Source organism: Hemitrygon akajei, unplaced genomic scaffold (assembly GCF_048418815.1).
Source record: "Hemitrygon akajei unplaced genomic scaffold, sHemAka1.3 Scf000100, whole genome shotgun sequence".
Taxonomy (NCBI): Eukaryota; Metazoa; Chordata; class Chondrichthyes; order Myliobatiformes; family Dasyatidae; genus Hemitrygon; species Hemitrygon akajei.
Window position 1 is genome coordinate 2576994 of NW_027331986.1, and position 23943 is coordinate 2600936.

The window sequence follows — 23943 nt, forward strand, 5'->3', positions numbered from 1 at the left end:
CATCTGGTGGAACTTTTGAAATGCCTGTTTCGCTGCCACTGCTACTGTACGTTCGGAGAAATCTCCGGGAGGAAGGCCCCGAATCCGTTGCTTGGCGGCCGGTGCCAGGGTCGAAGCGCTCGGCAGAGATGGTGCTCGGTGTCGGGGGGCCGGTCGGAGGCTCGAAGTTTTCAGACGGACTCGGAGTTGGATGTGATCGGAGCTCCCAAAGTGCTGTATCGGCAAGCTGCGGCACTGGAGGTTCCTGGCAGGAAGAGTTTTTCTTCCTCTTACCGTATGCGTGAGATGATGGGCTGTCGGGACTTTGGGACTTCCTTTTAAACCGTGCATGGACTCTTCTTTATCAGATTACGGTATTGCGTTGCACTGTTGAAACTATGTGTTATAATTATGTGGTCTTTGTCAGTTAGTCTTTTATCAATTATGGTTTTGTCTGCACTTTTGAAACTATATGTTAACTATATGTATATATGGTTTTCTGTATGTCTTGTAGCTTTAGTTTTGTCTGATGGGTTTCTAGTTCCTTTCCGGGGAACGCGCTAGACGGTAGCACGATATCGATATGCAGCAGGCTCTCCGGACTCTGGATTGGGGATTACCAAACGTTATGTAGTTTTTCTTGTGTGGTCCGTTTTGTGCTTTTTTTAGTGACATCATTCAGGAGAACTTTGTTTTATATTTAATTGCATTGTATTTGTGGTTTCTAAATGATAATAAACTGAATCTGAATCTGAATATAGTGGAAACATCTTTAAAGGATTGAAAAGCATCGAATGGTTTATTGTAAACAAATTTTATTTTTGAATAAAGTATATTTTGATTTTAAAAATTCTCACGCCACAGAGCACGAGAGGACGAGGTGGACAGCGCGGAGGCAGGGATCTTCATTTTTGTCTGACTCTGGGAGCGTGTGACGCAACGATGTGGAGGGAGATTCACTCTGTGTCTGACCCCGGGAGTGCGTAATGGGACGGTGCAGAGGGAGATTCACTCTGAGTCTGATTCCCTGAGTGTGTGACGGGACAGTGTGGAGGGAGGTTCAGATTGTGTCTGAACCCAGGATTGTGTGGTGGGACGGTGCGAAGGGAGATTTACTCTGTGTCTGACCCCGTGAGTGTGTACAGGACGATGCGGAGGGAGATTCACTCTTTGTCTGACCCCGGGAGTGTGTGATGCGACGGCGTAGAGGGAACTTCTCTCCCTGTTTAACGCCGGTATTAAATCCTCCATTCCTCTCCTACTCGGGACCACTGTGGACTCACGTCTGATATTGTTAATTTTTACTGTATTCAGAGGACCGGAGAGGGTCAGTTAGCCAGAAGGAGGGTTTGCTGGAGATGAATTCCTGGGCACCCAGAATCTACTAGTCCGACCTCCCTGGATCTGAGACGCTACTGTGTCAGTGTGAGGAGCTCCGACCCACTGTTGCAGTGCACAGGGTGCGGGGGGCAGCAGAAACCTCAAATAAAACTCAACTCCAAAACGAAGACAAGAAGTTACAGCGGTTTATTGATTTCATCATGACAAATGTAAATTAAACAATATCTGAGCTGCTGAAGTGCGGGAGAAAATAAGCTGCTACCGACTCACTCACAGTCACACACAATTAACTGACTGGCGACAACAAGTGACAGGTTGAATAATCAGTCCCGTTTCTCACCCGTCACTCTGCATCGGGGAACTGATGATTATAAAATCACAATTCAGGGCCGTGTCCGAGATCGCATAAGTTCCAGGGTCACTACGGAGGTGTTTGGCACTTTAACAAAGTGCCGAATGCACCGTCCTCTGCAAAGGGATCAAAAGTATTCTCTCCTGGGATAATCCCATCCCGGGACATTGGTGTCCTAGACTGAGCCCCGGACCTCCCGGTCTCTTCCTGCCTGGGTATTTCCCCGGGATTTCACGTCGGGGAGTCTGGAACGCAAACGTCTGGCGGAATCAGTGCCACAGGACAGGAGGCGGAAATACGTCACTGCGGGAACCCTTTCGATGTCACTGGAGCCAGTTCCGTTAGAACGGTTGGAAATTGCACCTGGCGCAATACCATGAAAGGTAAGGGCAGCAGATAAAGGGGAAGGCGGGGAATCGGCCAAAATATGCCCATCCCGCGGGCAGGGATGTTCACACATTCAGATGTTCACAGATCCACTCTCAGTCCGAGTCTGAGTTCCTGCAGATATCTCAGTTCCTTCCCCCCGGTCTCACTGAACCGATTCCCCCACAGCCTGAAACAGATGGAAGAATAAAGATGAAATAAACAGATTACACAACAGTGTCAGTAACAGGGAACTGGGATTAATGTTTCAACAACACTCACAGACAAATATCACGAGAAAACATTTGATCACATTGAACATTAATGCAAACACTCACTGAATCCGTTTCAGACTCGGGAGGGTCAGTATGAAGCGGCGGAGAGCGGGGAAAGATCGGTCTGTGAGCGAGTTTATTGCTAGGTCCAGCTCCGTCAGTGATGGGATTGTACTGAGAGCGGAGACGAGATCCTCAGCACCAGAATCTGTGAGACCGACATCTATCATCCTGGAGATGAGAGAGAGTGAGGGTGAAGGACACAGAGAGACAGGAGACGGTACAAATCCCCAGTGTTTATCAGTAACACAATTACTGATCACATTAATGTTCAGTGTCAAGCGCTCAGTGACTGTAAACACAATCTTCCACAGTTTGGTACTTACCCCAGTTTCTGTATTTTACACTCCGGGTTCCTCAGAGCCTCAGACACCAGTTTCACTTCCGAATCTTCCATTTCATTCCGCCCAAGTCTGAACACAAAAAGACAGATTGATGAACGAAGTGATTCAAACCGTGGGTCTGAGGGAATTTCTCACTCGGATATTCACGAAACATTAAACTCCAGTAAATCACTGATCGGAGTTCCCATCACTGTCAATGCCCCTCACTGCCTAGTTCCAGGGTATTCACCGAATATCAGTAATTTACTCTGTCGGTGTGACTCTGTAAACTCCACATATACTGTCTCATTCCCTTGTGGTTAGGAAAGTGTTCCTGATGTGACAGGGTCAGAAGAGGCAGGGTTCAAGGGGAAGAAAGTCCCATAGTGAGGAAGATTTGTGAATGGGAAAGTGTCGATGGGAGAGAAAAAACAGACACAAGGGGATGAGGAGCAGAGATCCAAGATGGGGGAAGAGAGATCCCACAGGAGGACGGGGGCAGGTGAAGAGAGATCCGATAGGAAGAATGGGATGGGGAAGAGAGATCAAGAGGAGGATGGGGAATGTGGAAGAGTGATCCCAGAGGAGGAAGGAGGATGGGGAAATCATATCTCACAGGAGTAAAGGGAATGGGTTAGACAGATCCCACAGGAGGAAGGGAGATGGAGAAGAGAGATCCAATATGAGGTAGAGGATGGGAAAGAGAGATCCCACAGGAGGATGGGGGCTGGGGAAGAGAGATCCCACAGGAGGACAAGTGATGGGGAATGGAGATCCTAAATGATGAAGAGGGATGGGGAAGGGAGATCCCACAGGGGGAAGGCGGATGGGTAGAGAGATCCCACAGGAAGAAGTGGAATGTGCAGATATCCCACAGCAGGAAGCGGGATAGAGAATAGAGGTCCATTAGGAGCTAGGAGATGGGAAGAGATCCCACAAGGGGAAGGGGGATGTAGGAAGAGAGATCCCATTGGAGGAAGGGCTGTGGAGAAGAGAACGGGGAATGGGGATGACAGATCCCACAGGAGGAGGAGGAATGGGGAACAGAGCTCCTGCAGAGAGGAGGAATGGGTAGAAATAACCCACAGGAGGAAGGGGGATGGGGAAGAGAGATCCCACAGGAGGAAAGGGGATGCGGAATGGAGATCCCATATGCGGAAGGGGGATTGGGTGGAGAGATCCTACACAGGACGGGGAATGGGGCTGACAGATCCAACAGGAGGAAGAGGGATGCGTAAGAGAGATCCCACAGGAGGAAGGGCGGTGGGGAAGAGAGATCCCAGAGGAGGAAGGGAAATGGGGAAGAGAGAACTCAACGGTAGAAGGGGAATAGGGAAGGGAGATCCTACAGGAAGCATGGGGTGGAGAAGAGAGAACCCACAGGAGGAAGGGGGATAGGGATGACAGATCCCACAGGCGGAATGGGATGGGGAAGAGAAGTCCCACATAGTGAAGAAAGATCCCACGGGCAAAAGGGGATGGGAGGAGACATCCCGCAGCAGGGGTATGGGGAACAGAGATCCCACAGGAGCAAGGGGGGTGGGTTAGAGGTCCTACAGGCGGATGTGTGATGGGGAAGAGAGATCCCACAGCGGGAAGGGGAATTGGGGAGAGAGGTTCCAGAGGATAAAGGGGAATGGGGAAGTGAGATCTGACAGGAAGAAGGGGGATGGGGAAGAGAGATCCCACAGGAGGAAAGGGGATGCGGAATGGAGATCCCATATGCGGAAGGGGGATTGGGTGGAGAGATCCTACACAGGACGGGGAATGGGGCTGACAGATCCAACAGGAGGAAGAGGGATGCGTAAGAGAGATCCCACAGGAGGAAGGGCGGTGGGTAAGAGAGATCCCAGAGGAGGAAGGAAAATGGGGAAGAGAGAACTCAACGGTAGAAGGGGAATAGGGAGGGGAGATCCTACAGGAAGCATGGGGTGGAGAAGAGAGAACCCACAGGAGGAAGGGGGATAGGGATGACAGATCCCACAGGCGGAATGGGATGGGGAAGAGAAGTCCCACATGGTGAAGAAAGATCCCACGGGCAAAAGGGGATGGGAGGAGACATCCCGCAGCAGGGGTATGGGGAACAGAGATCCCACAGGAGCAAGGGGGAAGGGGAAGAGAGAACCCACGGGAGGAAGGGTGATGCGGAAGAGAGATCCCACAGGTTGAAGGGGGACGGGGAAGAGAGATCTCTCGGCAGGAAGGGAATGGGGAATAGAGATCCCTCAGGAGGAAGGGGGAAGGGGAAGTGAGATCCCACAGGAGGAAGGGGGATGCGGAAGAGAGATCCCACAGGAGGAAGGGGATGGGGAAGAGAGATTCCACAGGAGGAAGGGGGATGGGGAAGAGAGATCCCACAGGAGGAAGGGGGATGGGGAAGAGAGATCCGACAATAGTGTAGTATGTGGGCAATTGAGAACACACAGGAGAAAAGGGGATGGGGAAGAATGATCTCACAGGAGATCTGGGTTGAAGAAGGGGAATGATGTCGAAATATCCGACAGGAGGGTCGGAGGGGAAAAGGTGATCCTACAAGATACATTGTAAATGATGCAGTAATAGATTGTACGGGAGCGGTGGGTATGAACATAGTATTATAATTGAGACGGGACATGTGTATCTGGTAGTGAACAAAGTAACACAGGTGGACTGATGGTGATATTCACACACGGGGAAGGATCCCCTGGAATTTGTCACAGTTCTTCACAATCTGTTTTACTGCAGTTGTACCCAAATCCGTTTACATTGAAACAACAAAATGGAACAGTTTCACAGTTCAGAGTGAGAGATAAATCAAGTTACCTCAACTCCTGGCACTTGTGCAGCCCGGGTCCCAGCCGCTGGATCCCTTCGCACTGAATGTGGCAGCTCTGCACATCAAGTTGTCTTATTGTATGACAGAGTCCGATCACATGAGACAGGACCGCGCAGTCAATCGGGGTCAGTGTCAGTCCACTGAATGAAAGTTCTTCCAGAGATCCAAGTGCGGCCTGAGCAAGTCCACGATTCTGAGACTCAAACAGGTAGTGCAATGTGTTCAGGAGGCTCCTTTTACCAGCTTCACTCTGGGTGTTTCCACTCTGGCGTTTAACCTCCTCCTTCACCCAGTCAATCACCCGGCAGGTTGTTTCATTGGGAAATGGACCCAGAAACTCCTCCAGGCCCCGAGCTGTCATTGGGTTGGAGAGACCAGCTACAAAATGGAGAAATACCTCAAATCGCCCATCTGTCGTGTTGTGGGCATCAGTGAGGAGTTTCATAATATCTCTGCCATCTGGGATCAGGAATTGTGCGACTGCAGCTACAAACTCTTGGATGGTGAGGTGTGGGAATGTGTACACCACACACCGGGCAGAATCCTCTCTCTCCAAAAGCTCCATCAGGAACCCGGACAGGAACTGGGAAGGCTGCAGATTGTGGTTGATCAAATCTCCATCCGTAAACACAATCTTCCTCTCGGACACTCCTCTGAAGGCCATCTGACCAACCCTGAGTAACATATCACGGGGGTTCTCAATCTCACGGCCGTGGTTTTTCAGGATGTTGTAAATATAGTAGGAATACAGCTGGGTGATGGTCTTGGGAGCTCGCTGCGTGTCCCTGATTCCTTGTGTGAAGAAGGGGCCCAGTGCCAGAGCGAGGATCCAGCAGTAGGAGGGGTTGTAGCTCATGGTGTACAGGATCTCGTTCTCCTTCACGTGTTTGAAAACAGCTGCTGCCACTGACTGATCTTCAAAATGCCTATTGAAATATTCCTTCCGTTCATCACCAACAAATCCCAGGATTTCAGCCCGGACACTGATTTCTGCCTTTTGCAATAAATGTAACGCAGTGGGGCGGGTGGTCACCAGCACTGAACACCCTGAGAGCATCTTGCCCTGGATTAAACTGTACACAATGTCAGACACTTCACACCACCACTCGGGATCTGGGCACTGGTGCTTGGGTCCTGGATCTCTCCGACTGTCAGCAAAATCGATTTTGTGTTTGAATTCATCCAAACCATCGAATATAAACAGCAACCCCTCTGGGTTCTTCCAGACCTCTCTCAGGATATTCCCTAAGTAAGGATATTGATTCAGAATCAGTTCCCTCAGGTTTATTCTACAGTTAATGGAGTTTAAATCCCGGAATTTGAAACTGAAGACAAACTGGAATTGTTGGTATATTTTCCCCGTGGCCCAGTCATAAACAATCTTTTGTATCATTGTTGTTTTCCCAATTCCTGGGACTCCAGCCACTGCTGCCGAACTCCCAGATTTGGATTTACTCCGGGAAAAGCTGCTCTGGAATAACTGATCTGTCATAATTTTTTCAAGCTCTCCGCGGAGATGTTTCTGTCTCCACTCCTCGTGGTCTCTGCCTCTTGCCAGCAGCTCATGTTCCACCAGTCTCCGATCTCGAACAGTAGAAATGACCGTGAGCTCAGCGTATCGATCAACCAGCTGGAAAACCTTCACCTTCTCCCTCATCAGGATCGTGTTCACTCTCAGTGTTTCAGTTTCTGCCCGCAGATTCTCCTTGTGTTTCTGTTGAACATCTTCCATGGGAAAAGAGAACATAGTCAAAATGTTAAATAGTTCAACTGATAAAGAATATTATAACTGAATTTCAACATTCAGTGTTTGAGGTTACATGAATTAATTCAGTGCTTCCATGGATATTAGGACAGAAAGTAAAATTCTGTTCACAGACACCGGAATTGACAGCGATGGATGTCCCAGAAAATGTTCAATACTCATATTCTGGTACTAGTTATTTGTGAATGTGAACATTCCCCTGATATCCTATTCCAATCCTGACTGCACTCCCGTTACAACAACATTTCACTGCATTTAAGGCACTGTTTGCATCATTAACAGACGATGTTAATGTTGATCTGGTGTGGAAATACGGAGAGCAGGACACTGTGCATTTTGGCAAAGCTTCACACTGGGGAGTCACAGGTGTCCACTGCTCTTGTATCAAAACAGGAGCAGAATAGGCGGGAAATACTCATGTCAGGCAGCATCTGGGGCAGAATCACAGTGAAGTTGCGGATCGATAATCCATCGGAATGACAAGAAAGAAAATGGGTAGTTTTCAATCGCACTGATGGAGGATTGGTGGAAAGATGAAATCTCTGTTAATGGAAGAAACTACAAGTGTCTGTCTCAGTGATGTACATCGTGTCTGAGGAAGGGCGGTGAAGTCTTGGCAACTGCTAGTCATCAGTCTTGCTGTGGGGGTGTGGGGCGCTGTCCTATGAGGCCTCCGTCTGTCACAGTCGACCATGGATGTCCTGCCCCTGCAAGCCGGGTCACTACGATATGGAGAGGAAGCTTTTGCTGATGTAGCAAGCTCCCTCTCTCCATGCATCTAATGAACACAAAGGAACGGCAGAGACTGACACAGCTTGGCAGGATATGTCAGTCTGGGTTGAACACCATTTAAGACTACCTTATGGGCTCCAGTTCAAGAGTTTTCCCACTGGGTTTACTCCCAAACTCTTCCCCATGAGGGGTTACAGTTGCAGGGCAGTGGAGTTTTGAGATCAGAAGTTTTCCTACTCCTGGGTGAGCTGCCAATCACGGCCGACAAGCCCCATCTGCTCAAAGCGACTGGCTGTAAGGCTCCAGTTACCCGCCGGGCATAGTGGATAAACCACGTGTGAAGGCCAGGAGCTGCACTTGGTTGTCAGAGGCTATTTTAATCGCACGCCACTGGGGCTTATCCCCAATTCCACCCCTTGGTAGACCAATCTTAAACAACCAAGGGGCGCTGTATTATTGACAACAATGAATCGATAAATTGGTTTATTATTGTCACATGTACCACAGTAAAATGGAAACCTTTTCTGCATGCGATCCAAATAGATCATTACATCACATCGGTGCAATGAGGTCGTACAAGGAAAAAGGGAACAGGATAGCTCAGGGAAACAGTGTTTCAGCTGCAGAGAAAATGCAATGCAGCAGACAATAAGGTAGAAGGCCAAAGGATCATTGGGAGGTCAGGGTTTAGTTTTTGGAACTACGCTCCTAAAGTGTAGAATTCAGCACCTTAAAGTACAGCACTGTGCAGATGTCTACTATGCCTATTCTCTTGTTTATTATTTATTGTAACGCCTGCACTGTTTTGTGCACTGTATGCAGTCCTGGGTAGGTCTGTAGTCTAGTGTAGTTTTTTTTCTGTGTTGTTTTTACGTAGTTCAGTCTAGTTTTTGTACTGTGTCATGTAGCACCATGGTCCTGAAAAACGTTGTCTCATTTTTACTATGTACTGTACCAGCACTTATGGTCGAAATGACAATAAAAAGTGACTTGACTTGACTTGTATATTACGACTCACAACATTTTGTCTATTATTTTCTAGTTTGCACTTTATTCCGTTGTGATGCAGTTTGAACAGCATCGTCTGGATGTAAGGTGCTTTATAAATACATCAGTATTATTATTATTATTATTATTATTATTATTATTATTATTATTATTATTATTATTATTATTATTATTTTCTTAGCCTAAACTAGTAAAGCCTGAGGTACAGGCATAGCCAAGCACACTCATGTCTCAATTGATAGGAAATTTCAGACTATTCTTGTGGTGTATAGTATTATGGGTTTTCAAAGATTTACCCAAGTATTGCCGTAGGGGCCTAATTAGTTAATACTATTCTGTAAAGCCTTTGGGATGATACCAGTTATTGATATTGCTATTTGAATACCCTGTTCGTATTTCATAGTCTTTCAATCTCCCCTTTTATTTCAGCATATTTCTGGTGTTTTCCACTAATTTATTTCTGTAAGTTGTGTTTGGAATGGCTATATATTTTTATTCAAAAAGTTGTTTTTGCTTGCTTATCCTGTAAAATTATATCTAGACGGTCATCATGGATTATGCTATCTGAAATTATTATCGGTCACAGTATGATATGAAGGACTCTAACTATAAAAGTGGAGCAGGCTTGTACGTTTAGTAAGTTATGGTGTTTTTCATCAGTTGTAGTTTAAGCAAGATTTTTGGGAATGTTGTCCACCACTTGATTGTGCTTGTGCGAGTAATGAGATTCAGTTAAACTACTGCAGGATCCTGTAAAGTGTTGGATTGTTTCTGGTTTCTCTTGTAATTTTCAGCATTTGTCGTCTTGGACCTATTGGTCGTTTATTCTGTATTACTGATTGCTACATGTGTTAACAACCTTGTCCTGTATTGTTACAACAATCTCTTCTGTTTCTGGGAAGAGGTCTCCAACCAGGGCTCAACGCTTCCTTGTCAACATCTAGTCGGCTCAGATCGTGTGGATGTCTTCCCCGGGGAGTCAGACTCTTGCATTGGTTAACATTTTCTACTTTTGTGTTAGCTTCTTCATTTTTATGGGATATGCTTTCATTTCCATTCAGTGATGTGTACCCCTTATCAGATTTGCTTATGTTTGTACGGAGTGCTGAATCCTCATAGAGGGATGCGATGTGGAAAGACTGAGCAATTTCAAATTCCTGGCTGTCAATATCTCTAAGTATCTAAACTGGACCCAATAGATTAATGCAGCTACAAAGAAGGCACAACAGTGGCTATATTTCATCAGGAGTTTCCAACATCACTCGAATATTTCTACAGGTGTAACTTGCAGAGCATTGTAACTGGCTGCAACACCATCAGGTCCATGGGGACTACTTCACACGATCAGAGTAAGGCGCACACTCAACGATTCAGGAGCAACTTCACCTCTGCCATCCAGTTTCCGAATTGAACCCATCGATACGGCCTCTCTAATCACATTTTATCTTCAATTTTTGCACAACTTATTCAGTTTAATATTTCATATAATCACACAGACATGCACAACTATATATGTTCAACTTCCAGGCCCTGAAGCCACTTCGCTGCTCAGCCAGATCCACCGTCTGACAGGCCACATGTCTCGCATGGATAACTCCAGGTTACCGAAAGCAGTACTCTACGGATAACTCTATCAGAGTAAGAGAGATCGTGGTGCCCCACGCAACAGCTACAAGGACCAAAATAAGCAGAGGCTCTCTCAGGCAAATATGAGGGGCAGCCGCTGATTCACGGAAAAGCCAAGAATTCTGAGGAACCCAGAAGAGCGACTGCTGAAAGGAAGAGCAGATGTAAGAAGGATCCAACTGCACAGTCACTAAGATCGAGCCGACATCCAGTGTCTCTCTCTCTCTCTCTCTCTCTCTCTCTCTCTCTCTCTCTCTCTCTCTCTCTCTCTCTCTCTCTCTCTCTCTCTCTCTCTCTCTCTCTCTCTCTCTCTCTCTCTCTCTCTCTCTCTCTCTCTCTCTCTCTCTCTCTCTCTCTCTCTCTCTCTCTCTCTCTCTCTCTCTCTCTCTCTCTATCTCTCTCCTGTGTAAACCTTTCTGGCTGCGAGAAACATCCCCCAGTTGTCTGTTCCTATCACAAGAGGGGGAAAGTTTTCCACCAGAAACCGGTCTGGACTGCCTAAACCAGAAAATCTGGATCAACAGTTCCGTGTGAACAGCACTTATCCCGTGCCCGACAGCTTATATTGCTGGCAATCTGATCTGTGCGAAGTCATCCAGACAACGAAACGACCATACCGAGACAGGATTCTCCACCAACAACACGAGCAACTTATGGCACACCATCGCAGACTACAAAGCCAAGCACAGTGGTGCTGCCAGCATCGCTGCCTCTCTCCTAGATGAGCCAATCTTTTTTACGCTCCGTTCGATATCGCCAACACTGAACCCCTGAGGATAGCCGACAAAGCAACCTGCACCTTGGTCATCTCTGAGGCTGAAGTTCGCAGGTGTTTCCAATGAGTGGACAGTCGCAAGGCTGCGGGACTGGACGGCATCCCAGGGCGGGTAGTCAGGATGCGCGCGGTACAACTGGCAGGTGTATTTACGGATATTTCTAATCCTTTCCTCTCCCAATGTAGAGTTCCCTCCTGCTTCAAAATCCACCATTGTTCCTGTACCTAAAACGACTAAGGCAACATGCCTGAACGTTTGGAGTCCTGTCGCACTCACCTCAGTAATAAGCATTGAGAGGCTGGTCATGGACTACATCTGCAGCATGCTGCCACTCACACTAGACCCCTACAATTCACCTACCGACACAACCGATCGACAGATGACACAATAGCCACTGCTCTGTACACCGTCCTAAAGCATCTGGAGAAAAGGAATGCTCATGTGAGAATGCTGTTCTTGGACTACAGTTCAGCATTCAACGCCATAATTCCCTCCCGGCTTGACAAGAAGCTCAAGAGACCTCGGCTTGACCCTGTCTTGTGCAGCTGGATCCTGGAGTTCCTGCCGGATCACCTGTAAGTGGTAAGAGTGGGCTCCCTCACCTCTGCCCCTCAACATAGTTGCCCCTCAGGGTTGTGTCCTAAGCCCCGTCCTTTACTCACTCTATACCCATGATTTGTGTTGCCACCCACAGCTCCAATCTGCTAACTAAATTTGCTGACAATACTATATTTACTGGCCAAATCTCAAATAATAACAGTGGTGTCAAGGAAACAACTTCTCCCTCAGTGTCGCAAAAAACAAAGGAGCTGGTTGCAATGTCGCAAAGCAAGATGAATGGAGATGGGCTAACCCCTATGGACATCAATGGATCTGGAGTTGAGAGGGTGAACAGCTTTAAGTTCCTTGGCATAAACATCACTGAGGACCTCACGTGGTCTGTACACACCAGCTGTGTGATGAAAAAAAGGCACAACAGCTCCTCTTTCACCTCAGATGGTTGAGGAAGTTTGGTATGGCCTCCCAAGTGCTAACGATTTTCTACAGTGACACATTTGGGAGCATCCTGACTGGCTGTATCACTGCCTGGTACGGGAACTGTACTTCACTCAGTCGCAGGATTCTGCAGAGAGTGGTGCGGACAGCCCAGTACATCTGTAGATGTGAACTTCCTACTATTCAGGTCATTCCAGAAACAGGGGGTTAAAAAGCGCCCCAAGGATCATTCTGGACCCAAGTCTCACCAAGCACAAACTGTTCCAGCTGCTACCATCCGGAAAAGGTACCGCAGCATAAAAGCCAGGTCCAACAGGCTCCGCAACAGCTTCTTCCACCAGGCTGTCAGACTGATTAATTCATGCTGATACAATTCTATTTCTACAATTGTATACATAAATACAGGCTCTCTGCACACGCTTTACTGTAATCGTGCTGCTGGCGCAGAAAAACAATTTTCACAACATGTGTCCATGATATTAACCCTGATCCTGAACATTTTTATCTGGCTGTTGTCTCATTTTTTAGATCTGTTATTCATCATCCTCATTCTGTCCTCGTTCATATCAAACTAAGCGCGTTCCAGTGCACATGGTGTTTTCCAGAAATTGCAATTTAAGTTCTTATTTTTTTTGCATATTTTCCAGATCTGTTTCAGACCAGGATATTATACCAAAATTATACGTCAATATGAGCACAGTGAGTGTTTACTACGTTTGTTATATTTTTACTGTTCAGCTCTGTTTGGCAGATTTTGTTGATCCTTGATGTAAATTTAAAGTTTGTTCAGCCTTGCAGTAAATTCAGATTTTCTTCAGCCTTGAAGTAAATTTTGTTGGAAGGTTTTCCTTTATCACACTATTATCGATTTTCTTTGCTTATTGATATCCTAAATATACGTTTCATATTCTGTTGCATTGCATCAGATGCTCTGTTTGATATTCTACTGGCTCTATTGCACCTTTCTTTATGTTTCATGTTCTGTACTTTCCGAGTCTGAAATTCATGCTTATATATTTGGAAATTAGCTCCATTATTTGAATTATTTGTTTCAGCTTTACTGATGCAAGAGCAAATAATTTCAAATCATCAATGTATAGCTGTGTCAAGGTATAATCATACTTTTTTCTGATTAGATGCCTGATTTTTGTCTGTTTCAGTAAATTATGAGAGGGCTTAAAGCTAGACATAACCATAATGGGCTTAGTTAGTCGCTCCGGATAATCCCTACATTTATTTTGATAATGGTCGTTGTTCCTCTGTGGCTGTTAGTAGGACGTTTATTTTACGTGAATGCTTCATCAGATGTTGTAGAAATTTCACAAGTATTGTATGAATTTTATATATATTTGGAACTTCTCTTAAACACACGAGGAACAGAATCAGATGTGTTTTTTTTTATAGACAATATAACACTGAACGATTTCTGCTTTCCACAGGGTTTGAAATAGAATTACATGATCTGTTATCTGTTGTTCAAACAAGAACGGTATTCTGTCTGCTCTCCTGTGAGTATATTGTGGTTATCTAAGGTGTTATCTGAGTTGTTATTAGTTACGAGATGTACGATGCTATAATTTTAGATATAAATTTGTCCTTTATTGTTAAGAGCGAATAATAACATAGTAGGTGACCATTTAGTTGTCTTATAAATGCAGAATAAAGCTGTCGTTGAGGCTGGTGGTACATACCTTCAGCCTTTTATATGTTCTGCCCCATGGAAGTATGACAGAGAAAATGCTTGAAGTGGTTTGGGGTTCACCAGCAAGTTTTAGGTGGGGTTTGAGTCTTGATTGAGTTCCTCCAGGAATTGTCAAAGGCGATGGATGAAGTTACAGATGGATGTTGTCTACTTGTATAAAGGTAGAGTGTTTGACAAGGTCCCACATGGGAAGCTCATACAGAAAATTGATATGCTTAAGAACTGTGGGGAATTGTCCTGGCTGCCGGGGACCCAAACGGGGAGACATTTCTTGGCTGGCGGGTGGTGAATCGGTGAATTATTGCCATAGACGGCTGAGGAAGACACTTCATTGGGTATATTTAAAATGCAGGTCGATATGTTCCTGATTAGGAAGAGTGTCAATGTTTACTGGGATAATGGGGTAGAGAGGAATTGAAGAGCAAATTCACTGAGCCGAATGGTTTAATTCTGCTCTAGGATCTTATGGTTTTAGGGAGCATCTGGAGTATTGTGTTCACTTCTGATTGTCCAGCTCTTGGAAGGATTGGACAGGGTGCAGAACCGGATCATCAGGGTGTTGCCTGGATTCGGTGACATGTGAGAGAAGCAGAGGTTTAATAGACTTGCTTTGTTTACTCTGGTGGTAGAATAGAGATCTGACTGAGAAGTACCAGTTTGAGAATTAAGAGTTTGGGTCGACAGCCTGTATTTTGTTTGTTATTTTTTTACATATGACTGGTGTCTAATACCAGAGGGCATTTGGTTAAGGTGATATGGGATAAATTTACAGCAATTGTGGATAGTTTTTTAACAGAGTTGTGGGTGCCTGGAATTTACTGTCTGGGTCAACATGGCTTTGTGAAGGGAAGATCGTGCCTCACGAGGCTAGTTGAGTTTTTCAAAGTGGTAACAAAAAGCAATTGATGGAGGTACAGTAGTAGTTGTGGTCTACATGGATTTTAGCAAAGCATTTGACAAGGTCCCTCACGAGAGACTCATCCAGAAAGTCATGAGGCACGGAATAAGTGGAACCTTGGCTGTTTGGATAAATAATTGGCTTACAGGAAGAAAGCAGAGGGTAGTAGTGGAAGGAAAGGATTCTGCCTGGAGATCGGTGACCAGTGGAGTGCCGCAGGGGTCTGTCCTGGGACCCCTGCTATTTGCGATTTTTATAAATGACATGGATGTAGAGGTGGAAGGATGGGTGAGTAAATTTGTGGATGACATGAAGATTGGAGGACTTGTGGATGGAGCTGTAGGTTGTCGAAGGTTACAAGAGGATATAGACAGATTGCAGATTTGGGCAGAAAAGTGGCAGATGGAGTTCAATCCGGATAAGTGTGAGGTGATGCATTTTGGAAGGACAAACCAGAAGGCTGAGTACAAGTTTAATCGTTGGTTACTTAATAGTGTGGATGAACAGAGGGACCTTGAGGTTCTAATCCATACATCGCTTAAGGTCGCTGCATGGGTTGATAGGATAGTAAAGAACTCCTATGGGATGCAAGGCTTCATTAATAGTGGGATTGATTTCAAGAGTTGAGAGGCCAAGTTGCAAATCTACAAATCTCTGGTGAGACCGCACTTAGAGTATTGTGTCCAATTCTGGTCACTTCATTATAGGAAGGATGTGGAAGCTATGGAGAGGGTGCAGAGGAGATTTACCAGGATGTTACCTGGTTTGGAGAACAAGTCATATGAAGCAATGTTAGGAGAGCTGGGACTTTTCTCTTTGGAGCGTAGAAGAATAAGAGGGGACTTGATAGAGTTCTACAGAATTATGAGTGGCATAGATAGGGTGGATTGCTAGTACCTGTTTCCCAGGGCACCAATAGCAAGCACTAGAGGGCATATGTACAAAGTTAAGGGAGGGAGGTTTAGGGGAGACATCAGGGGTAAGTTTTTTACAGAGCATTGTGGGTGCCTGGAACGACTTGCCATGGATGGTGGTGGAGGCTAAAACATTAAGGGTATTTAAGAACCTCTTGGACGGGCACATGGATGAAAGAAAAATAGAGGGTCACGGGGTAGTGTGGGTTCAGTACACTTTTTAAAAGATTAGATAGGTCGTCACAACATCCAGGGCGGAAGAGCCTGTACTGTGCTGTAGTATTCTAGTGTCTAGAGTCTAGTGACTAGGGTCATGTCGGAGGCAACTATGTTATAGATGCTCCTAGTTATACATGAATGTGCAGGAAATGCAAGGAAATGGTCAATAACTTTAGAAAGGATACCAAAGTATTTTTTTTCTTTCCCAGGTATATAAAGAGTGACAAAAAGGGAGAGGGTCGATATCGGACCACTAGAAACTGCTGCTGTAATTGCAGTAACGAGTGAAAAGGAAATGCCAGACAAACTCTGTCCAAGTCACTGGCAGAATTCCAAAAGGTAAAGAACATCAGCAAACAGAATTCTGTGTAGTGCTATTACAAAGGAAAAGGGGTTTGGAAGATGAAAGGTCTGAAGATAGAAAAGTCACCTGGACTGGGCCATACAGTGTATCAGGAGCCTGCCTAGGGTGTGTTGTGATTTCCAGAGCGTTAGGACCTGGAGTGAAGGCTTCAGCAGAACCAACAGCTGGATTAATAGAAAAGTATATTGTAGAATATTCAGGCTGCAAAGAGAGATTCGTTGAATTGTTACTTGAATCCAGAGATCAGCAAATGATTAATGGCGAATTTTGATTCCCAGGTTTTGCCAAGTCACAGACTAACATTTGAGATGTGGTTTGAACTGTGCATTTGATCACTCACCTATCAGCTGAGTGGGTAATTCAGATAAACCTTGGCCGATGTTCATGTATTCCTGTGGATCAGGACCTGTTTAAATATTTAAAAAAATCTATGGAAACAGAGCTAAAATAATTAAAATAACTGAAATGTTTATCTCAATGTGCCTTTGTGTTCAGTGCGTGTTTTTAACATACCGTGTTCCTGTATTTCCCTCAGTATTCTGTCCAACTTCGGTAACTCAGTCCTCCATGTCACAAAGGATTCCCACATCGCCCTCCGGGCCCGGGAGCCTTTGCCATTCACCAAACTGAGGAAGAGTCTGGAACTCTCTGTCCGGTTTCCCTTCTCTGTCAGTTCAGTGACTTTCTACAAAAGGAAACAATGGACTTATTGTGGAGCAGACAGACAGACATGGGGAATGCACAGGAAAGTATCTGTTCATGGTCCCAGTAGCTTCAGAACAGATGCAGTCACTGGGCTGCTGCCTCATTCTCCCTGGGTTCAGTCATTAACAGAGAAACAGTAACTGAAGGAAATTCTAAATCAATAGTGTGTAAGAATAAGGATTTCCTGACACCCTGCAGTAGATGCAATGTGATTAATTTCCTTGATCTGTCAATGTGCAGCATTACATCAACAAGATGTGACAACAAGAACGGAAGAGAGGGGAGAGAGAGAGCAAAAACAAGTGGATGGCGGGCATCACTGAATCGTGGCTGACAAAAGTGTATAGTTGGGTGCTTAAATCCAAGGATAAATATTGAATCGAAACGATCCACAGGTAGGTGAAAGTGTTGGGTCGAAACTGCTGTCATTAAAAATGAAAAGCCCTCTGAAAGAGGTGATATCAGATTGGACGATGTGGATGTTAAGAAACTGCGTAGGTAAAATGACTCTGAAGGAAATTATATACAGGCTTGTTAACAGTAACCAGGATGTGGGCTAGAAATTACAATGGGGGAGAGGAGAGGCATGGAAAAAGGTCAATGCTAAAATTGTCACGGGGAGTTTCAATATCCAGGTAGTTTGGAAAATCAGGAACGTGCTGAATCCGAAGTGAGGGAATTCATAGAATGCCTATGAGATGGCTTTTGAGAGAAGCCTATGGTTGATCCCACTATAGGAAAGGCAGATCTGCATTCTGTGTTGTGTATTGCACCAGATTTGATTAGGGAGCTTCAGCTAAATAAACCCTTAAGAGGCAGTGATCATAAAATAGCAAAACTCAGCCAGCAGTTTAAAAGGGAGAAGGTAAAGTTAGAGGTATCAGTGCTACAGTAGAATAAAGGAATTACCTCTGCATGAGAGAGGAGCTGGGCAAAAATAAATTCGAAAATAATACTAACAGGGACAATGGCAGAGCAGGAATGGCTGAAGTTTCTCGGAGGACAAACAATCACAATGATGAAGAATTATTCTAAAGGGAGGATGATCAACCGTGGCTGACGAGGTAGTCAAAGCAGCACAAAAGCAAAGGAGACAGCACAGAAAATTACAAAATATAGTAGAAAGCTGGAGGACTGGTATGTTTTTACAAATCAACAGAAGGCAATTCAAAAACCGTAAATAGAGAAAATATGAAATAGGAAGGTAGGCTAGAGAATAATGTAAAATAGCTTACCAAAAGGTCCGTCTGATATATGAAGATTGAAAGAGAGGAGAGTGGATATTGGACCACCGGAAAATGACAGTGGAGAGGTACTGTCAGGGGACAAGGAAATGCCGGAAGATATTGGTCGGCATTTTGCGTCAGTCCTCACTGCAAAAACACTAGAAAGTGCCAGATATTTGAGAATGTCAGGTGGCAGAAGTGAGTGAGTTTGCAATTATTGCGGAGAAGGCGCTTGGGAAGCTAAAAGTTCTGAAGATAGATGAGTCCAGATCAACTCACCCGATTGCTTCTGAAGGAGGAGGCTGAAGAGATTGTGGAGACATTAGTAATGATCGCTCAAGAATCACTAGATTTTGGAATGGTTCCGGAGGACTGATCATTTTAAACTATAGGCCAGTTAGTCTGATCAGCGTTTGGGAAGATGTCAGCAGTCGATAATTGAGGATAAGGTTTCGGGGTATTTGGACGCACATGATAAGAAAAAGGCCAACATCCATGGGAGGGAATCTTGCCTGACAGAACTGTTGGAATTTTTTGAGAGAACAGCATGCTGGGTCGACAATGGAGAGTCAGTGCAAGTTGTTTACTTGGACTTCCCGAGGACCTTTGACCAGATGTCCCACATAGACCGATGAAAAAATGGACACATCAGTGGCATCTGGCATGTAGGTACGTGGCTATATACTTTAGCAGAAATAATGAAGACATAGAGTATTTTTGAATCTGGGAGAAAATTCAGAAATCGGAGTTGTAAAGATTCTCTGGAGGCCTAGTGCAGGATTCCTTGGAGTTTGAGTCTGTGTTAGGAAAGGCAAATACAATGCCAGCATTCATTTCGAGAGGATCAGAATATAAGAACAAGCACTGGCCAAACCGCACCTGGATATTTTGATCCCCTGATCAGAAAAAATATGTGATGGCGTTGTGAAAAATCCAGAGAGGAATCTAAACGAACAGAACCAGTGATGTTAAACCAGATTTTGATGGGAATGGATCCTGGATGCACCTGTACTGGCCGGAGTGTGGAAGGATAAGGGGGAATCTAATTGTAACCTGTGGAATATCGAAAGGCATTGAGAGGACGTGGAGATGATGTTTCTATGTGGGGGAGTCTAGAACCAGACGGAGCAGCCTCAGATTAGAGGGACGTCCATTCAGAACAGAGATGAGGAGATTATTTAGCCGAAGAGTAGAGAATCTGTAGAATCCATTGGAACTGACAGCTGTGGAGAGCAAGTCATTGGGTATATTTAAAACAGAGGTTGGTATCTTATTGACTAGTCTGGTCAGCAAAGTTCACTGGGCGAAGGCAGGAGAATGGGGTTGACAGGGATAGTAAATCACCCATGATGTAATGGCGGAGCAGAATCGATGGGCCTAATGGCCAATTGTGCTCTGATGCCGTATGGTCTTATGATGTGTAAAGACAAAAGAAGATTAAGAAATGTCAGTGCGGCTATCTTATAATGGAGATGGTTACTGCCTGGCACTGATACCATAAAATGGTAATGACTTCCTGAATTCAGTCATGGGTTTCCTGATTAACTGAGGAATTATGAATTAAACATTGAATAGTCTTCAAGCAACATACACCTATGATGGAATTAAGATTACTGAATATGGATGGACTTAGGACATTGCTCTGAGAAATAAGAGAGACAGCGTTTAAGGGTAAGCACATCATTGTGGGCCGAAGGGCCTGTACTGTGCTGTACTGTTCTATGTTCTATGTTCTGTGTCCCGGATTTGAATGATTGATCTCCTAGAACAGATATCAGTAGGGAATAATGGACAACAATTATGAAATAAATCAGCATAATTCCTTGATGGCCCACTGCACTGTAAAATAATCCCTCAGTTTCACTGCTACTAGGTCTGAGGAGTTACAGTTGTGAAATAAATTTAACCAGTAAAGCAGACGTCTCCAGATGATGAATTTATAGATCAGCATCATATTTACAGATTCTTGCCTTTGGATAATGCCTGTGTGATGCATTACAGACAGCTCCAATGAATCCCAACGAGAACAGAGTCACTCACGGGTGTAACACACTTGATTTTCTAATACCACGCATGACTGAATAGGTCAGATCTAGGACAAGACAATCACTGTTTGTGAGCTCCAAGGAGAGTGACCTGAAATGGTGTGTCCCTGTCTCTCATTAGTTAGATATTCAGCAAGTTAGCAGTTTTTTTTTGTTTGCCCCTTCCCTTTCAGGAAATCCTATTGATCTTCTTCTCTTTCAGGACAACCTGTTGATTTTTTTGGGATCATGAGATATCAGCTAGATCACCAGATTTATTTTATGTTTTGTGCTTTCTTCTGCCTTTTTAGATCAAACTATTGATGTTTGTGGTCATGAGATTATCAGCTTTGTGCGTGATCTTTCACATCTAATCAATCTCAGAGATTTTCGAGGAAGTTACCAGGAAAGTTGATGAAGGCAAGGTTGCGGGTATTGTCTACATGGACTTCAGCACGGTATTTGACAAGGTCCCGTATAGGAAGTTGGTCTAGAAGATTCAGTTGCTTAGCATTCAAGATAAAATGGTAAACTGTATTAGACAGTAACTTTTTTGAAAGAATCCGGAGTGTCACTATAGACTATTGCATTTCTGATTGGCGCCTGTATCTCCTGCAGTGTCACGGGGATCGGTGTTGTGCCTGTTGCTGTTTGACATCTAAGTGATCAAAGTCTCCATTCCCAAGTCGATCTCCTAAAACGTGCAGGAGATTAATGTTGATTACTATTCCCTCTGATACCAGCAGATCAGTGACAATACACGAACTGCACTCACCTCATTTTCTTCTCTACTGAAATGTCCCTCCTTTGTCAACATCCAACCGAGTCTCTCAACCTTTTCTTCAATTGCTTGTTTGAGTCTGTCTCTATAGAATTTTGTCAGTTGGTACAGTCGATATTCCTCCCCCTGTGCCAGGAGGTCGGAGATTGTAAACTCTGGCCCTGTAAATATAAAAAAGAAAATGTAGGCTTGAACTCAGATATCCCTCGTCTCCACCGCTCTCACCCAACTCAACAAAAACCCGTGTCTTGAACCTGTCTACAGATACACAATTGGATTAATTCTCCATCTCCAACACCATCAAACTGAGCACGGAGTCCCCCTACGGCTGTGTGCACAGACCACTGCTGTTCACTCTGCTGACCCACGACTGTGCTGCAACACACAGCAAGAACGACGAGTCAGCTTACAGAGAGGAGGAGCAGCAGCTAACAGACTGGTGCAGAGCCAGCAGCCTGTCTCTGAATGTGAACAAAACAAATTTTTTGCTGTTCATCTAGCGGAGAATCTTACCTGGTCCCTCAAAACCAGCTCCATAGCAAAGAAAGCCCAGCAGTGTCTCCACTTTCTGCGAAGGCTGAGAAAAGTCCATCTCCCACCCCCCATCCTCATCAGATTCTAAGGTGGTTGTATTGAGAGCATCCTGAGCAGCTGCATCACTGCCTGGTTCGGAAATTGCACCATCTCAGATCGCATGACCCTGCAGCATATAGTGAGGTCAGCTGAGAAGACCATCGGGATCTCTCTTCCCACCATTACTGACATTTACACCACAAGCTGCATCCGTAAAGCCAGCAGCATTATAAAGGATCCATGCACCCCCCATACAATCTCTTCTCCCTCCTGCCATTTGGGAAAATGCACCGAAGCATTCGGGGTCTCACGGCCAGACTATGTAACAGTTTCTTCCCCCAAGCTATCAGAATCCTCAATACCCAGAGCCTGGCCTGACACATTATTGCCCTATTGTCACGTATTTTATTTATTGTAATGTCTGCACTGCTTTGTGCCCTTTATGCAGTCCTAGATAGGTGTGTAGTTTAGTGTAGTTGTTGTGTGTTTTTTTTTTCTTTTCCTCTGTTGTTTTTTTACGTAGTTCAGTCTAGTTTTTGAAATGTGTCATGCAACACCATGGTCCTGAAAAGCGACTCATTTTTACTATGTACTGTATCAGCAGTTATGGTCGAAATGGCAATAAAAAAGTGACTTAACTTGACTTGAATCTAACACTTGCCTTAAAGCCTACCCAACAATGTTCCAGGCATTACGTAATAGAAGGACCACATTTAATATCAACCAGTCCATCCCCCATCCAACCCATTCACCTATTTAAATTTGGATGGGCATAAATGTTGGGACTGTTGGTAATATTCACTTCCCAGAGATACTCTCTCCATCCTGGCGAATACATTTCCCCTGATACACATCCCGGAAACACTCTCCTCATCTGGACAGCTGCATTTCCTCCAATTCACATTCTGGAAATCCTCAGAGCAGGTAGTACATTTCCTGTAGTGGGGTAACGGCTGCCCAGTGCACCACATATACCACAGCCACACATTTTCCCTCTCCTCTGACCAATCCTCCAACAAGGCCTCACCTTTACCCTCCACCCTGCCGTATTCTGTGAGCACATCACCCTCATATTTCACTCACCCGCTCCTTCTTGGGGACTTGACAGTTCTGTGTTCAATGAGCTTCCGAGCCGACAGGCAGTCGCTTCACTTGTGCTGGTTCCAGGGTCCTGATCGGTGTCTCTGACGTCACTCTCTCTGGGCTGAATTTGCTCCTCCTCCTCTGCGGCCGGACCGCATTCCATTGGGACATCGCTCTCAATCTGACCCCGCTTTGATACCTTTCTTCCCGTGTCCAGATCATCTTCCCTCGATGATCCGCCTGGTAAAATCCTCTTCAGTCGTTTCGCAACTCGTTTCCATTTCCTACCTGAAATAAGTGATGAATTGCAGGTTATACGAGTATGAGTTAGATCTGAGCAAAACTGATTCAGACTGCAATGGAGCTGAGACTCAGGCTGACCAGATTTGGAGTGGAACTGTGCTGGGTAATGTGAACCGTACATCCTGCCAGGTGACCATCCCGTTAAGCTGGTGACTGGACACATTTAGTCCCAGAAAAATAGCAGGATAGGCACAGTAATACTAATCACAGCAGTTGAACGCACGGATGACCACGGGATCATAATGCACTGGTGTCCGGTGATACTGGGAAATATCACTGTGATTATCTTCCACAAGCTAAAATCTCCCTCGGTCACTAACTGTCCAGTAGTCTGTGTCACACAAAGACCAGCAACGGGATTACACATGGTCCAGTATGCTGGATCATACATTCCCCAGTTGCTTTGTCACACGAGGGGCTGGAGACTAGACAAGGGGACTGGAGTTGCATTCTCCAGTCCCCTTGGTCACAGACTGAACATTCCCTTGAGACGCACGTTGTCCGGTCCCCTGGGTCGCAGGCTGAACATTCCCTTGCGATCTATGCTGTCCTCTCCCCTGGTTGCCATATTCTCCCCCACCTGCTGATCATCACGTAACAACTATGCATGTCATTGGCAAAGTCTTGGTTATAGAGCTTTGTGTGAGTTGCAGTTGCTAATCTATAGGATGGAGGTGATGAAGCTGGAAAGTGTGAAGTGAAGAATGAACACTACGGTACTGGGCTAGGGTGTTGTT

General features: G+C 45.2%; 1 protein-coding gene across 1 annotated transcript; it reads right to left on the reverse strand.

Annotated features, from left to right (window-relative positions):
* Positions 1 to 1705: 1705 nt before the first annotated feature.
* Positions 1706 to 23085, reverse strand: LOC140723098 (NACHT, LRR and PYD domains-containing protein 3-like). The gene is made up of 8 exons (XM_073037719.1): positions 22904 to 23085; positions 21242 to 21408; positions 17025 to 17196; positions 16852 to 16917; positions 5499 to 7236; positions 2700 to 2786; positions 2377 to 2544; positions 1706 to 2228 (listed from the first exon to the last, which is right to left on the reverse strand). Exons 1-8 carry the CDS (start codon positions 23064 to 23066, stop codon positions 2141 to 2143), a joined length of 2649 nt encoding a protein of 882 aa, XP_072893820.1. The 5' UTR covers positions 23067 to 23085; the 3' UTR covers positions 1706 to 2140.
* Between the last annotated feature and the right edge of the window lie 858 nt (positions 23086 to 23943).

Excerpts from the sequence above, each read along its gene's own strand:
- LOC140723098 (XM_073037719.1), bottom strand. The coding sequence starts at position 23,066 with ATGGAATGCGGTCCGGCCGCAGAGGAGGAGGAGCAAATTCAGCCCAGA. Across the intron at positions 16,918-17,024 it reads GAGGGAAATACAGGAACACG|GTCCTGATCCACAGGAATAC; the intron begins GTATGTTAAAAA and ends ATATTTAAACAG. Across the intron at positions 7,237-16,851 it reads ATTACCCACTCAGCTGATAG|ATGTTCAACAGAAACACAAG; the intron begins GTGAGTGATCAA and ends TTCCCATGGAAG.